At 37.2% G+C, this 16,698-nt stretch overlaps 2 protein-coding genes across 11 annotated transcripts in view; one reads left to right on the forward strand and one right to left on the reverse strand.

Moving 5' to 3' along the window:
* tspan37 (tetraspanin 37) overlaps positions 1-16,675 on the reverse strand; it is a 55,472-nt gene extending 38,797 nt beyond the window's left edge. Inside the window, exons 1-9 of one of the 6 annotated variants that reach the window (XM_047345860.1) lie at positions 16,564-16,670; positions 16,458-16,471; positions 15,408-15,509; positions 12,243-12,434; positions 12,087-12,161; positions 11,896-11,994; positions 11,435-11,587; positions 11,264-11,347; positions 81-336 (exon numbers count right to left, since the gene is read on the reverse strand). In XM_047345860.1, coding sequence (XP_047201816.1) covers positions 253-336; positions 11,264-11,347; positions 11,435-11,587; positions 11,896-11,994; positions 12,087-12,161; positions 12,243-12,434; positions 15,408-15,509; positions 16,458-16,471; positions 16,564-16,618 — 858 coding nt within the window. In that variant the 5' untranslated portion in view covers positions 16,619-16,670 and the 3' untranslated portion in view covers positions 81-252. Of the gene's footprint in view, positions 1-80; positions 337-2,214; positions 2,223-11,263; positions 11,348-11,434; positions 11,588-11,895; positions 11,995-12,086; positions 12,435-15,407; positions 15,510-16,140; positions 16,472-16,563 lie in introns of those variants that run through there. The other 5 variants (XM_047345859.1, XM_047345861.1, XM_047345864.1 and 2 more) reach the window with 5 other exon arrangements.
* Positions 1-16,698, forward strand: part of igl4v8 (immunoglobulin light 4 variable 8) — a 55,892-nt gene that overhangs the window by 37,200 nt on the left and 1,994 nt on the right. For 2 of the 5 annotated variants that reach the window (XR_007035146.1, XR_007035149.1), the window contains exon 1: positions 15,476-15,733. The exons of 2 other annotated variants lie outside the window; for them this stretch is intronic. The gene's annotated coding sequence lies outside the window, so the exon portion shown is untranslated. Of the gene's footprint in view, positions 1-12,211; positions 12,351-15,475; positions 15,734-16,698 lie in introns of those variants that run through there. One more of the 5 variants, XR_007035144.1, reaches the window with a different exon arrangement.

Raw genomic sequence — 16,698 nt, forward strand, 5'->3', positions numbered from 1 at the left:
TAAAATAAGTAAATTAAGGGAACATATTGTGTTACAGTGTGCACAAGCAGACCACAAAGTTGACACAGTGCAATAAAAGCTAGGTTTGGTTTCTGTTGTTTTTATTGACCATTCAGAAGTCAAATATCTCACAGTGTATTAAAAGCAATACTATCATCTTTTTACAGTAACATGGTACTGTCATTTTGAATGCAATTATATTTAAATACTAAAACAATGGAGGGAACAGTAGGTAAGTGCTTTCCTCTGTCTTTAGCTGTCGTCCAGTGCTTGATATTTAAAAGGTTGTTGATTCATCATCATCATCATCCGTCCCATTGTAAAAAACAAGACCACCTGCATAACAGTGAAAAAGGGAAAGGAAAAATTGTAACTGCCAAAACAAGCATAAAATGTAAAATGAATAGGATTATTTATTGGATTTTTAGATGGTTCAGACATGCTTTGGAAGTGTTACTAATGGGCAATATGAAAAGCTCTGACAATATTTGCAGGAAATGTTGGCTCAGTTTCCATTAGCAATTTATTTATTATTCTATTTTTTTTTTTACAAAGTACAACACGAATTCAAGAAAGGTGGGGATGTTCTTTACATTTAAACAAAATGAAAAATAAAAGACTTTCAAATCACATGAGCCAATATTTTATTCACAACCGAACATAAATAACATAATAACTGAGACTTTACACACATTTATCCTCCAAATAGCCTAATTTTAAACTGATGCCTGCTACAGGTCCCAAAATAGGTAGTACAGGGGCCATAAATAGGTGAAAAAGCAGTTAAAAAAGATTCACCGGGAAGAACATCTAGCAAGTAACTAAGTTAATTGATATCAAGTCTATAAGATTAAAAATGGATCTCTATAGAGGTGCAGAGTCAGAAATAAACATATGCAAAGCCAATATAATCTGTAAAAGACTGCTTAAAAGATTACAGAATACTTCAAAAACAATTAAATCAAATGAACAGATAAGAAAACAATAATGCAAGGAAACACCATATTAAAAACTAGTACAGGTAAAACAAAACACAGAAATACATTATAGAACTATTATCTTTAAAAGAATCTCAACCTCTGCTAGAGCCAAACACCAAGGAATAAAGATGTGTCTTATTTAAAAGTCTCGACAGTCTCAGTGGTCTGTACATTTCATGGTAAACTGTTCCAAAGGTTTAGGGCAGAAACTGCAAAGGCCTGATCACCTCTGAATTTTACTTTGCAACTAGGAGCATCTAAGAGAAACTGGATGATTGACTGAAGTGTTCTTACTTGAGTGTGGATGTTAAGGAGATCACAAAGGTATGAAGGGGTCAGACCTTTTAATGTTAAAAACTTTAAAAGCAAGCAATTAATCCTAAAATTGTCAGGCCATGGAGCTGAGTGCACTTTGGTTGTGTTGTGTGAGTGTTGTGTCTCCATTTCTCCACCAGGGTATGACAGGCAGGTGCAGCTGCACAGCTGTTCCCCACCAGGCGCAATCACCGAGGAGCTTTAAAAGCTCCTGAGACCTTCAAGGTCTCAGGAGGTGGACGTCCTTTGAGAGTGACTTCTCGGGGCGGATGAGGCACGGCCGGGATGTGAATGGTTGGAAAGATGTCAGAGGGAAGTGACGTGTCAGGGAGGGATCTCGTGGAAATGGACGAGGGTTGTGATGGCGGGGGAAATGAAGAGATATGGTATACTCAAAAAGCTAAAACCACACAAAAAATCCAGACAACAAACAGAATCATCTGTTTCTGAGGCTGAAGGAGAAACAGTTGTGATGACAGAGTTTAAAATAGTCTTGAAAACGGTTAAAGAGGTTGTGTCATTGGGGAAGTGGAATCCTATTAAACTTACTAAAGAAATTAACTCACTTGTTGGAAAAGTGAAATATGTTAAAGTGTTGGGAGATGGATCTTTATTGATCATTTGTAATGATGTTAAACAAAAAGAAGGGCGCTGAGTGTAAAAAAAGTCCTAGGTGAGAATGTAAGGGGGAGAAAATATGTGTGCGGCGTTATTTCAGGTATTTCTCCTGATGTGCCAGTCGATGACATTAAATCAAATATGTCAGGAGGGAAAGTAGTTGATGTCAGACGGTTGAAAAGAAACAAAAATGGAGAAAGGAGTGATAGTTTTTCTGTCATGATAAAGTTTGAAGAGAAAACTCTGCCAGACAAAGCGTTTATGGGATATATGAGTTATGATGTTCGACCATTTATTCCTCGGCCACTGCCATGTTTTAAATGTCAAAAATTTGGACATATTGCGATAGTATGCAAAGGGAAACAGAAGTGTGGGAGATGTGCTGGGGATCATGAGTATGGGAAATGTGAGGAAGGAGATCTTTTGAAATGTTGTAATTGTGGAGGTGGACATAGTTCAGGTTGTGCAGCTAGTAAAAGAGCTGTGGAAGTACAGAAAGTTAAAATCTCTGCGGGGATTACTTATGCAGAAGCGGCTAAAAAAGTGCCTGTTCAACCAATAATGCATCCAAAGAAAGTGACAGGGGTTGAAGAAGAAAGTTCTAATTATCTGGAATGCAGTAAGATTAAAGATGATACGCTACTCATGAGGAAAGAGGATTTTGTTTTATTCATGGTGGAGGTTATAAATTGCACTGCTCAAACACAAAGAAAAACGGACAAAATTAAAATAATTGTGAAGGCAGCCCAAAAGTATCTTGATTTTAAGAATGCTAGCTGGGAATCAATTAAGGAAAAACTGAATGAGACACAATCTACTCTACTTCAATCAGGCAGTGGTGGCCCTTCTTCTTCATGTTAGTTATAGTTCAGTGGAATGCAAGAAATCTCATTAGAAATGGTCTAGAGTTTAAGAAATACATTTCTGATTTGATAATTAAGCCTAATTTGATTTGCATTCAAGAAACTTGGCTTAAGCCCCAATTAGATTTTATAATAAGTTTTACTTCTTCATACCCCTTTTCAGACAATTTATATTAATTAATAATCAATGTCAGATCTCAGGTTAAATATACTGACAAGTTTGCTTGTTGGAATATGTTTATTTTATGTTTATTTTACTGGTTGCTATTTGTGTTTAAGTTAATTTAATTTATTTGGAACTGGAAATTTAATTTAATGTTTACCAAACACTTTTTTGTATGGTATTTGGATATTTGTTCGTTTGTTATAAGCATTTCTGAAATTGATTTATTTACCGAAATCATTGTCTGAAATAAATAAAAATTAAAAAAAATTAAAAAAATTCCTGGATATACAACAATTAGGAATGATAGAAAGGAAAGACAAGGTGGGGGGGTGGCAACTTTTGTGCAAGATGGTATAAGATACAAAGTTGAATCAATAGGGCAGAATTATGAGTCAATAGTTGTTAAGATCTGGATAAAATATGGTCAGATTTCAGTAATTAATCTGTGTAATTCTAGCAAGAAGTTGACCATTCAAGATCTTAATGAAATAAATTTACAGAATGAAGGAAAGACTGTATGGTGTGGAGATTTCAATTCACATAATATTTTATGGGGGAGTCAACATACAGATGCAAATGGATTGGCCATTGAAGATTTTCTTGAATTACATTCACTGGTTTGTGTTAATGATGGATGTCCGACTAGGTATGATTGTAATAGGAATTTAGAAAGTGTTTTAGATTTAACATTAGTGTCAAATGGAATAACTGGATATACATCTTGGGAGGTGCCGAGTGATTATGCTACGGGTAGTGATCATTTTCCAATTATAATATCAGTTGGTTCTGAAGTAGTTAAAGAAGAGGAAGTATTGATTCCAAGATGGAGACTAAGTAGGGCTAATTAGGAATTATTTCAATATTTAGTTAAAAACCAGTGTGATAAACTAGATGAAAACTTGTTTTCTGATGCGGAGTTATGTAACTCAAAAATTGTGTCTGTTATTATTAATGCAGCAGAAACTGCAGTTTCAAAAACAGGGGGAAGAGGGAGTAAAAAATCTATTCCATGGTGGAATGAGCAATGTAGTATTGCTATAAGGGGAAGAAATAAAGCTTTTAAATTGGTAAGGAGATGGCATACTTTTGAGGCATTAATTCAATATAAGAAAGCACAAGCTATAGTTAGGAAGACTATTAGAGCAGCTAAGAAGGTATGTTGGAGGCAGTATTGTAATTCTATTGGAAGAGAAACCAAATTATGTGAGGTATGGAGAGTTATTAAGAAAATGAATGATGTTCAGAAAAAAGTTTCATTACCTATTCTAGAAATTAATGGGAAAATAGCTGTTAGTAATAAAGAAAAGGCAGTAATTAGCAGAAACGTTAATTACAGTGCATAGTTCAGAAAAGTTATCTGGAGATATAAAGAGTTATAAAGAGCAGATTTTAGCTGAAAATCCAGGAGTCACTAATAAGAGAATAGTTTCAGATCAAGAGCTAAATATGCCTGTTACTATGTATGAGCTAAAAAAAGCAATTTTTAATGGTAAACAATCAACACCAGGAAAAGATGGAGTTTGTTATATAATGCTTAAACATTTAAATGATATATCTCTTACTGTTATTTTAAAACTTTTTAATCTGATTTGGGAGACAGGGATAATTCCTGCTGCATGGAAACAGTCAGTTATAATTCCTGTGTTGAAGCCAGATAAAAATGCAACAGACCCTTCAAACTATAGGCCTATAGCTCTTACATCTCAATTAGGGAAAATAATGGAAAGAATTGTAACAGATTGACCATCATATTTTCTTGAAAGTAAAAATGTATTATGTCCTTTTCAAAGTGGTTTTCGTAAAGGGAGAAATACGATTGATGCGGTATTGTGCCTGGAGTCAGTAGTAAGGAAAGCTCAAACAAATAAAGAAATAGTGATAGCTGTGTTCTTTGACATAGAAAAGGCATATGATATGTTATGGAAAGAGGGATTATTGATTAAATTAGAAGAATTTGGCATAAGTGGTAAGATTTATAACTGGGTTTTAGATTTGGTAGGGAAATAGAAGTTAGAGTTGGGGCTGCTTTTTCCAATAGATATATTGTTGAGAACGGTACCCCACAAGGCAGTGTGTGTAGTCCAATTTTTTTTAATATAATGATAAATGATATATTTGATGAGATAGATGGTAGTATAGGGAAATCTTTATTTGCAGATGATGGGGCTCTGTGGGTGCGGGGACATAATCTTATATATTTGCAGAAAAAGATGCAGGATGCCATTTTGAAAGTGGAAGGTTGGGCAAATAAATGGGGATTTAGAATGTCAGTTGCAAAGTCCCAAGTTATTTGTTTTTATAGAAGACATAAGGAAGTTAATTTAAATCTTTATAATCAGAAGCTTGAACAAGTGAATAAAGTGAGGTTTTTTGGTGTCATCTTTGATGAAAAATTAACTTGGAAACAGCACATAGAATCAGTTCAAAATAAATGTAAAAAAGTGAATAATTTGTTGAGATGTCTCGCTGGACAGGAATGGGGAGCTTCAAGAAGTGCGCTGTTGGGAGTATATCAGGCTCTCATGAGATCTTCCTTGGATTATGGATGTATAGCATATATGGCAGCTGCTGATAACCATTTGAGGAAACTTGATAGTGAATAAATACAAGGGTTAAGAATATGTTGTGGAGCTTTTAGATCATCTCCTTTAGCTGCTTTGCAAGTTGAAATTGGTGAGCTTCCTTTAAGATTAAGAAGATTGAAGCTAATGTATGTGTATTGGGTAAACCTACAGGGACACAATTATGATCATCCAACCAAGGCTGTGCTGCAGGACTGTTGGGAACATCATAAATCTGACTGTAATCGCTGTGGATGGATTGGGGACATAAAAGCTCATAATTTTGGATTGACTCAGTTCCAGTATAGTTTTACAGTTCCACAGTCACCAATTCCACCATGGTTATTTATCACACCAGAAGTTGATCTGAAATTGGGGGAATTACTTAAAAAGGGAAAGACTCCAGAATGGGTTATAGTGAATAATTATTTTGGAAGATTTAAAGATACTATAATTATATATACAGATGGATCTAAAGATCCAAATAGTGGCAGAACAGGAGCAGCTGTGAATATCCCACAGCATAAAGTCATGATTAAAAGGAGAACAACAGATCATCTAGCAGTTTTTACAGTTGAATTGTCTGCCATTATGTTAGCTTTAGAATGGTTGCGTGATAATATTAGGGATGAAAGTAAATATATGATTGCATCTGATAGTCAAGCTGCATTATTAAGTATAAAATCTGGCAAATCTTGTAGATTAGATTTATTATTAGGTATATATCACTTATTAGTTCAGCTATATAATAAGAAACATTTTGTTCGATTGGTCTGGATTCCTGCTCATGTAGGAATAGCTAAACAGGCCCTGAAATCAGATATTATTAACTTAAGTATTCCTTTAAGCAAAAGTGAGGGAAAATCTATCATTCAAAATAAAATCCTTATGGTTTGGCAGGAACAATGGGATAATCATGACACTGGTAGAGATTTATATAAAATTCAAAAGTATGCGGGGGGTAATAATTGTATGAATGGTAGGCAGAAAGAAGAGGTAGTTATATCTCAACTTCCAATTGGTCATACTGGACTTAATAGTTCTCTCTTCAGAATGGGGAAGCATGAAACAGGGACTTGTAATTATTGTAAACAGATGGAAACAGTAGAGCATGTATTATTAGAATGTAATAAGTATTCAGAAGAACGTCAGCAACTAAAATCAATACTAAATAGAGAGAAAATAGGATTTTCTGCGATAAATCTTTTAGGAAATAAATCAATATATATATATATGTATGTCTGTGTACACAAATGCAAACACACACAAACATACAGACATACTTTAAATACGATTAAATAACCCTGTGTTTTTTAAAAATCTAATTAATTTATTTCTAACATAATTTGATTTATTTCCTAAAAGATTTATCGCAGAAAATCCTATTTTCTCTCTATTTAGTATTGATTTTAGTTGCTGACGTTCTTCTGAATACTTATTACATTCTAATAATACATGCTCTACTGTTTCTTTTGTGTCTCTGAATTGTGCTCCTGGTTCTAAACTGAATATGACAAATCAATTCTAAATTAAACAGGAAGCCAATGGAGAGAAGCCAGAACCGAAGATATGTCTTCATGTTTTTAGTACCAAGATGAGCTGTTGCATTCTGGACGGTTTGTAAGCAATGCAGAGATAATTTATTTAAACCTAAAAAGCATTACAATAATCCAACAGAGGTAATAAAAACATTAATAACTTTTTCAAGGTCTTTTGTCATGAGATATGACTTCACAAACAGTCTTAGTTGTGGGGGAACCTTGATTTCACAAAAGAGGTTTTTCCTGTATAAAAAAACAAAAACCTATCAACACCCAAATTCCTGACAGCAGAGCAGCTGTATGAAGCCAAGATTGTCAAATATTTACCAAAGTCAATGACTCTGGATTCAGGAAATTCCCTTTCAACCTAATTTAATGTTCTGACAGATCATTAGGGGTTGGAGTGGATTGACCATGTCTAGCTTAATAGGGAAGATAAACATGAACATCCTCAGCAAAACAGTGGATGGTAATGTTTTCTAAAAACTAACTCCAAATTCAGCATGTAAAGCTTAAAAAGCAGAGGACCTAGAATAAATCCTTGAGGGACCTCAGACAAGCTGAAGAAGAAGAGCATTCCCTTTAAAATGAACAAACTCATATTCTCTAAAGTTGATTAAAAACTGTCAATACAATTTTTGAAATTGATCTAAAGTTTGCAAGAACTGTTTGGGTCAAAGCTTTTCTTTTTATGAGAGACTGCACCAAAGCGTGTTTAAATGCAGCTGAAACAGCCTGGTAAGAGGCACATGTTAGTGTAAGAAAAATATCCTTAAAAAGATAAGAAGGAATACTGTCAGAAGGTGAATTTAAAGGCCGCAGCAAAAGACAGCAGCTCAGACTGTTCAAAGGCAGCCCAGGAGAAAGGAGGTGAGCCCGAGGGCCTAAGAGCATAGTTTTTCTTTTCAATAAACGACTTTAAAAACTTTTTGGGGATTCAGGGTAAAGTGTTCAAACTTTAAAAAAAAACTGCACCAACTGTCAGGACTGGTAGTGGCAGTGTCATGCTGTGGGGCTAGCTATTTTGCTACTAGTTGCCCATTTTTTCAGCTTCCTCTTAAAACCTAGATGGTTAACTCTTGGTCAACTATGGGTGTTCAAACAGGATCTGAAATGCACATCATTACTAGTTTTAAAATGGATAAAGCAAGCTAAGCTTCTGGAATGGATTTCCCAGTGATCAGGCCTCCACCCTATTGGAAAAAAAATGGTTCATGCTTAAAAGCTGGGGTTGTGCAAAGAAGATTGTTCAGACATCCAGCCAGAATTATGCAGAAGCTTATTAATGACCACAAAAAGTATGTGGTCGTGGTGCAGCGTCCTAAGTGAAATCTAACTAAAAATGAATGTGGTTGTATAAATATATGTATATGCATGTGTAACTGTGGTAATGTGTGGCACCCATTTCTTTTCTTTTTTTCAGTCATTGAAGTTGTTTGTTGTATAATGATTCCACCATATAATTCCTCGAAAGCTCAGGACATGACGAATAAACGTTTAACTGGAGCTGTAATTGATTATATCTGTACATATGACATAAACATAAATGTGAGAAGATGTTGTAAAGATCAGAGGCACGGTAGATGGCTCCATTACGCATTTCAGTTTATAACCAAAGATACAACTATATTTTCACATTATGATTTCATAAAGGTGATAACTGATATCTTGGGGGAACTCTTTTGTCACTTGATGCAGTTAGGTAATAAAAACACAATAATCAGAGCCAATACATGTGTGCAAAAAGTATTTCCCCCTTACAGATTTCTTCTCTCTTTGCCTTTTGTCACACCTAAATGATTCAGATCAGTTTTAATATAACAGATAACCAGAGTAAACACACAAAAAGCCAGTTTCAAATGATCTTTTCATTAAGAAAAAAAGTTATGCAAAGCAAAATGGCCCTATATGAAAATATAACAGTTCCATTTGTTAAATATTAAATTATCAACTGGTTTTTGGGTTAATTTCATGAGCCAAACCCAGGCCTCATTACTGCCTGACCTGTAGAAACAGACTTAGAACCTGTCTGACAATATGAAGGAGACTAAAAGATCTAAAAATGTAGCACATCATGCCCCGACCTCAAAACATTTAAGAACAGGCATAAAACAAAATCAGTGAATCTGGTGACAAAACCTTTAATAAGTCTGTGACACTCCAGCAAACCCCAGTGAGAAGCACTATCCACAAATAGAGAAAACAGAACAGTGAAGAACCTTCCCAGGAGTGGCTGGCCTGCAAAGATTACTCCAAGAGCGCATCGACAACTCTAGAGGTGACAAAAAAGCCAACAGCAACATCTAAAAGCACCGAAGGCCTCATTTTCCTCAGTTAAGGGCAGAGTTCATAATTTGACAATAAGAAGTAGATTAGTCAGACATTACATCCATGAGAGAGTTCCATGGCAAAAACTACAGCTGACCAAATATAACGCAAACAATCAACACAAACACAAAAAGTGTGGAACTTTTTAAAAAGAGTACATCGTATTATATTTGGCATAAAACTAAGACAACATTCCATAAAAACAACATCATACTGACAGCCAAACACTTTGCAGGATCAGAACCTGGACGACTTGTCTTAATTGATTGAAAAACGAATTCTGCTCTCTGACAGAAAGTCTTGGAGGAGATTGTCAGACAATCAGTTTGTAACCTTAAGCACCTGCTTTGGTTATGCAGCAGGACAATGATCCAAAGCAGGTTTTGGAGTGGCCTAGTTAAAGACCGGACACAAATCTGATCGAGATACTGTGACATGTCCATAAACAGGCTGCTCATGCTTAAAAAAATCTTCTATTATGTCTAAATTTAAACAAAATTGTGCAAAGAAGACTGGCCAACGTGTCAGTGTTTCATTTTTAACTAGAGATACAGGGGTTGGACAATGAAACTGAAACACCTGGTTTTAGACCACAATAATTTATTAGTATGGTGTAGGGCCTCCTTTTGCAGCCAATATAGCGTCAATTCGTCTTGGGAATGACATATACAAGTCCTGTACAGTGGTCAGAGGGATTTTAAGCCATTCTTCTTGCAGGATAGTGGTCAGGTCACTACGTGATACTGGTGGAGGAAAACGTTTCCTGACTCGCTCCTCCAAAACACCCCAAAGTGGCTCAATAATATTTAGATCTGGTGACTGTGCAGGCCATGGGAGATGTTCAACTTCACTTTCATGTTCATCAAACCAATCTTTCACCAGTCTTGCTGTGTGTATTGGTGCATTGTCATCCTGATACACGGCACCGCCTTCAGGATACAATGTTTGAACCATTGGATGCACATGGTCCTCAAGAATGGTTCGGTAGTCCTTGGCAGTGACGCGACTATCTACCACAAGTATTGGGCCAAGGGAATGCCATGATATGGGAGCCCAAACCATCACTGATCCACCCCCATGCTTCACTCTGGGCATGCAACAGTCTGGGTGGTACGCTTCTTTGGGGCTTCTCCACACCATAACTCTCCCGGATGTGGGGAAAACAGTAAAGGTGGACTCATCAGAGAACAATACATGTTTCACATTGTCCACAGACCAAGATTGGCGCTCCTTGCACCATTGAAACCGACGTTTAGCATTGGCATGAGTGACCAAAGGTTTGGCTATAGCAGCTCGGCCGTGTATATTGACCCTGTGGAGCTCCCGACGGACAGTTCTGGTGGAAACAGGAGAGTTGAGGTGCACATTTAATTCTGCCGTGATTTGGGCAGCCGTGGTTTTATGTTTTTTGGATACAATCCGAGTTAGCACCCGAACATCCCTTTCAGACAGCTTCCTCTTGCGTCCACAGTTAATCCTGTTGGATGTGGTTCGTCCTTCTTGGTGGTATGCTGACATTACCCTGGATACCGTGGCTCTTGATACATCACAAAGACTTGCTGTCTTGGTCACAGATGCGCCAGCAAGACGTGCACCAACAATTTATCCTCTTTTGAACTCTGGTATATCACCCATAATGTTGTGTGCATTTCAATATTTTGAGCAAAACTGTGCTCTTACCCTGCTAATTGAACCTTCACACTCTGCTCTTACTGTTGCAATGTTCCATTAATGAAGACTGGCTACCAGGCTGGTCCAATTTAGCCATGAAACCTCCCACACTAAAATGACAGGTGTTTCAGTTTCATTGTCCAACCCCTGTAGATGTCCAGTCAAATGTACATAGATGTACAGAGAGGTTAAAAACAGTTATTAAATGTTTTCCACGCACCTCAGTGAGAAAACCCAGGAGAGCGCACCACATGATAAAACTCAGGATGAACTGAAAAGCCATTTCCAGCTTCACCTGACAGCCCTGAAAAATGGGACATTTGAGAAGAAAATGACAGAAATACTAATCAGCATGGCTTTTAAATTGCATGATTGATGCAATTTTACCTACCTGAGGGTAAAGCTGCCATGGCTGCTCCACACTACCAGTACATGAGTGGAAAGTAGCATTACAACAGCTGCGAGGAACCAGTTTTCCACCAGTTTGATTGAACCAAGAGGTGTCCAGCCAGTCAGTGTAGTTGCTGACCCCGCAACACTGGAGCTAATAGAGATCAATACATTAAGTCAGTAAAAATATTTCTAAAAAGGTTGACTATGATGGATCCCTTTGCACAACATCTAGGATGGTCCCAATATGCTTCTGAACAGAAAAGCTGAAGGCTGTGTGCCAAAACCAGCTATGTAACCTAAATGCTAATCTACCATTAAGGAAACATCATTTTACATTTTTTTAACTGGGATTATTTAAAGGTGTGAACTGTGACTTTAAAACATCCGCACAACTAACATGAACATGTTTTAAAATGAATGCTTGTCTTAACTAGTTCAGACAGCTTGAGAGCCACGCACCTCCTGCTGAGTAGCATCAACAGCCCGAGAGTTTATGTCTTGACTGCTGCCGGTGTAATTCTGAAACACCTTGCTGAGAGGTGCTGTCTCAGAATCCAACTAAACAAGAAAGTACGCAGAAAAGAAAAGTAGCTTACACGTTTATTTCAAGAATGATCAAAAAAGCGTGAATCTTTGTGCAGGTGGAATACCTTTCTAGAGTGGACCAAGGCCAGTGCAGAGGCAGTGCTTTCCAGGAAAAAGATCACCACCAGCAGATAAACAAACTGGAGAAGAAAATGTTTCAGCACGTGCAGACAAATCTCTTGTAAACATCCAAGTTCCCACAGTGACAGGGATAACCTCACCAGTCCTTGCAGACAGCGGGAATCTCTGAGGCTCAGCCACGTTCCGAGGAAGCCGGTGAGGACCAGAAATGCAGCGCTGCAGAGCGTGAAGATTGCTGGAAGGAGGATGTAAGTTTGAGAAAAAAACAAGCTGTAGTGTCTGTACTTCATCAGAAGATAGACTCCACCCATGGCCACAACCATCCCCTCCACCTTGCAAAGTGAAAAATAGCAGATACATGTTGTATTAATAACATTTTGGGGCACATCCTTACAAGCTATGAACACAGATAAGCTTTGTTTGCATAGCTGCTATTCTTTAGGTTAAGGTAGCAAGCCGCTTCCATAGGCAGCCAGTTTTCATACTATAGATGGGCTGAAATGCTGCTTTCTATGTAGTTGCATCACTCTGAGTCTTCTTTAGGTCATTTGCTAACTGAATAGTCTTCAGTGAATTTCGTTCACTGGCAATGAGGCAGTCACTACTGACTGTGATGGGGTGGAGTCGGTCAATTCATGTCATTAAGATTTCACATGTAAAACAATGTCATAGACTTTGTTAATTTAAACATTGACTGTTTATTCACACAAGACCTAGTCTTTTAATTCATAATATTTTAAGTCCAGAAAAGTAAATGTCTCTGATTTGCAATTACTTTACTTTATTCTATATTCAACAAGTTAAAATCACAGAATGAAGAAATTATGATTAAATTAGCATTTTAACAGTTTCCATTTATCCAATGTTTTTTAATAGTTTTTATTTTCAATTCTTGGATTCCCTGTTAAGAACTTTGGATTTACATGTTTATGAATGGTGCTATATAAATAAACTTGCCTTGCCATGAACAAACACCTACCTGTTAACTTTTTAACATTTTTATTATGTCACAACCACAAGTCTCTGATTAGGATTTATGAGGTAGAGTGGTGCATAATTATAAAATGGAAGGAAATAATTTTTTTCAGAATTATTTACAAGAAAAAAAAATAAAGTGAGGTGTGCATATACTCCGCCCCCTTTACTCTTAACACATCTAAATAAAATTCAGCATAACCGATCGGAGCCACCGGTTTTAACCAAGTTGTTATTTATCTTAGTATAAATACAACTGCTCTGTGAAGACTTCCCAGATTTGTCAGAGAAACAATACTGAACCAAAAGCACCATGAAAACAGGTTAGGCAGGGTTATAAAATAAAACCCTAAGCTTTGAACATCTCACAATCTCCATCATACAAAACAGGGAGAGAGTGTGGTACAACTGCAAACCTAACAAGACATAGCTGTTCACCTAAACTGACAGGACAGGCATTAATCAGAGAAGCAAAAGGCCCTCTGTTACTCTGGAGGAGCTACAGAGATCCACAGCTCAGGAGAGGATAGCTATTAGAGGGGCACCCCACAAATCTGAGTTTTATGTAACAGTGGCAGGAAGAAATCCATTGTTGAGAGAAAACCATCAGAAATATGCAGCTTGATAAATGCCATATAAATATCACAGAAAACATGTAGAGGTATTAAGATCAGGTGAGACCAAAAATGAATTTATATGATGTATAATGTGGGAATACTAATGCTGCACATCATTTGCATACACTTCATCAAAAGACATATAATCATATTTTCCCTCAGTGTCTAAAAACCTGACTAAACATTTACTGTTTTAGGTCTCTTAGCATTAACCAAATGTTTTCTATTTGATAAATGACACAGTACCACTGGGGTCAAACATTTAGGGTAAGCTTGTATGGCATTTTCCTCCAGGCAGAACTGGTGTCACTGGTTCTGGTTTGCAGGCCATCTTGCTTACACACACCTTTTTAGCTCTGACCACAAATTTTCTATTGGACTGAGATCAGGGCTTTATGATGGAAACTCTAAAACATTGACTAATATTTCCCCTAAGCTTCTTTAAAACTCACTTGCAAGCATCCATTTTTTTTTTTCTGTAAATGTAATAATTGTTATCATGGAAAAACACTTCAATGTTAGCTTTATCAGAACACAGCATATGCCTCCAAAAATAAAAGACTTTGAGTCAATTTGTAAACTGCCATCTGGATGTTTATGTTGCTTTTTAATATAATGGCTTCTTTGTCTCAGAGTGGCCTTTCAGCCCACATGGTACAGGACTTTTTTCCCTGTAGATAATGATGCTCTCTTCCTAGCTCCAGTCAGTTTTTGCTTTTGTTCTTGGGTTGATCCACTCATTTTGCACTAAAAAAATGTCTCTGGAACAAAAAGCTCTCTTCTTCCTGAATAGTACTTATCCATAGAACAGTTTAACATGGCACCTTCAAGGATCTGAACATTTTTCCCAAGGTTACACTAGAGTCATGGATGTCCCCAATTGTCTTCATAATATCTTGGCTGATTTCCTTTGATTTGTCCATGACGTCACACAAGGAACCAGTGTCTTTGAGTTGCGTCTCCAATTAAATCACATGTTGTGAATTAACCAACCAGAAGCTTACAAATCAATGGATCATCATCTTAGCTTTCCTAAAAGTTATAAATGCATTGTTCTCTTAGTGGATGTAAGCTTCGGAATATAAAGAAAATAATAATAAATAAAAAAACATATCTAAAAATGCTTTCTTTCATAATTGTAGTATTTAGCAAATACAAATGGTTTTGGTCATTCTAACTGACCCTTACATAAAAAAAGGTTCAGTCTGTTTTAAAGGGAGACAGTGAGGAAAGTAAATAGTCATATGTCATTTTAAATATCTGCTTCACAGTCTCGCACTACTTTGCGTCGGTCTAAATCGCATAAAATCCCAATAAAATGCGTTGAGGTTTGTGATTATAACACCAACATCATTGTTTTTTTTTGTTTTTTTTTGTTTTGTGCTAAAAACAGCGGTTTCCATTTGCTTATGATTGTGGATCCTATCCATACTACCTTAAACTGCGGAGGAAGCCATATAAACAATTTGCCTCACATTCAAGCTGTCGCTCACATGATGCGCTCTAAACGTCACATGGCAGATGAGTCAAACACGGAAGCTGTGACACACGTATGCAAAAAGCAAACAGTGATCCTCTTATTTTCTGACGTTTTTTCGTTTATTATTAAGAAAAAAAAAATCGGAAAAAGGTTAAAAGGTGGGAAACATAAAGTTGAAGGCTTCTCTGAAAAGTTTGAGGAATTTTAACAAAGGAGTAAAAGAGAAATCTTACCCACAGAAGTTGACACATCAGCTGAAGTATCGTTTTCAGCGGGTTTCCTCTCTCACCACACATTTTTAAACTCTGGGGTCGCCGAGCGACGATCGACGTGACCTGAGATATGAGGATGACAGGAGGAAGATCAGCATGCGGCCCCTTTGCTAAGAAAACACCTGGTTATCTGGAGGGAGTGGACACTGTGATGGTGCTGTGGATCCCTGCAAACTTCCTTTACTCCAGTTTATGAAAGCCTTCCCCCTAAAATGCGGAAACTCGTCCAGTTTGATTTAGGCTCAATCATACCACTTGGGATTAGTTTTCCGGAGTTCATAGAAGAGGTGACGCTTCACATGTTTTATACATTTATATGCGAAAGAACAACGATTTCGTTTGTTTGAATTGTTATAATTTCCATGAACGTGTCAACTAAGACTCCAATGTCAGATCAACAGCGCCCTCTGGTGAGGTGTCTGTTCATTGACCTGAAGAATTTGTATATTATATTTAAAAAGATGGACACTGTGATGTTCCCTTCAAGGAAGCCTAAAACTGTTGAAGTTGTTGATGTTTTATCCTAAATGATGTTTGATATATTTACTGACTGAACAAAGCTCTTAAAGTCTGAGGTTCATTGATCTGTTTCAGAGTCTCTTCCTCCTCAGCAGCTGCAGTTTCTGCTCTAACAGCTCAGTGTGTTTGCAGTCTGACTGAAGGAGGTTTTTGTACAGCTACAAATCACTGTGTGAACACATCGTTGTCATTTACTTCATGGAAACTCTGACAGTAATAAACTGCTGCATCTTCAGCCTGAACTCCAGTGATGGTCAAAGTGAAGACAGAGCTGCTTCCACTGCCACTAAACCGATCTGGTGTTCCTGACTCAAGATTATTCACCTGATATATCAGGAGCTTTGGAGGCTGTCCTGGTTTCTGCTGATACCAGGACATAGCCTCATATATATATACATCTAACAATGTGTAAACAGCAGGACTTGTTGTACACTTTATAGTGGCCGTGGATCCTGGTGTAAATGTCACCAGTGGAAGCTGAGTCACAGTCACCTGAGCGCTGCATCCTGCAGACAAAAACAAATCCTCCATTAATCAGCAGAAAGAAATGAGAGAAAAGGCAGCACATCATGTTAGAAATGTTGCTGAGGGAATGAACCTGTAAAACAGCAGCAGGTCAGCAGCGTCCAGATCAGGATGGTGATGAGAGTCATGGTGCTTGTTGGTTCTGCTGGGTTGACTGACAGATCTGAGTCCTGCAGTGTTGAACTCACAGGACTATAAACCTTCTCAG

This window comes from Girardinichthys multiradiatus, chromosome 19, assembly GCF_021462225.1.
Source record: "Girardinichthys multiradiatus isolate DD_20200921_A chromosome 19, DD_fGirMul_XY1, whole genome shotgun sequence".
NCBI classification, from domain to species: Eukaryota; Metazoa; Chordata; class Actinopteri; order Cyprinodontiformes; family Goodeidae; genus Girardinichthys; species Girardinichthys multiradiatus.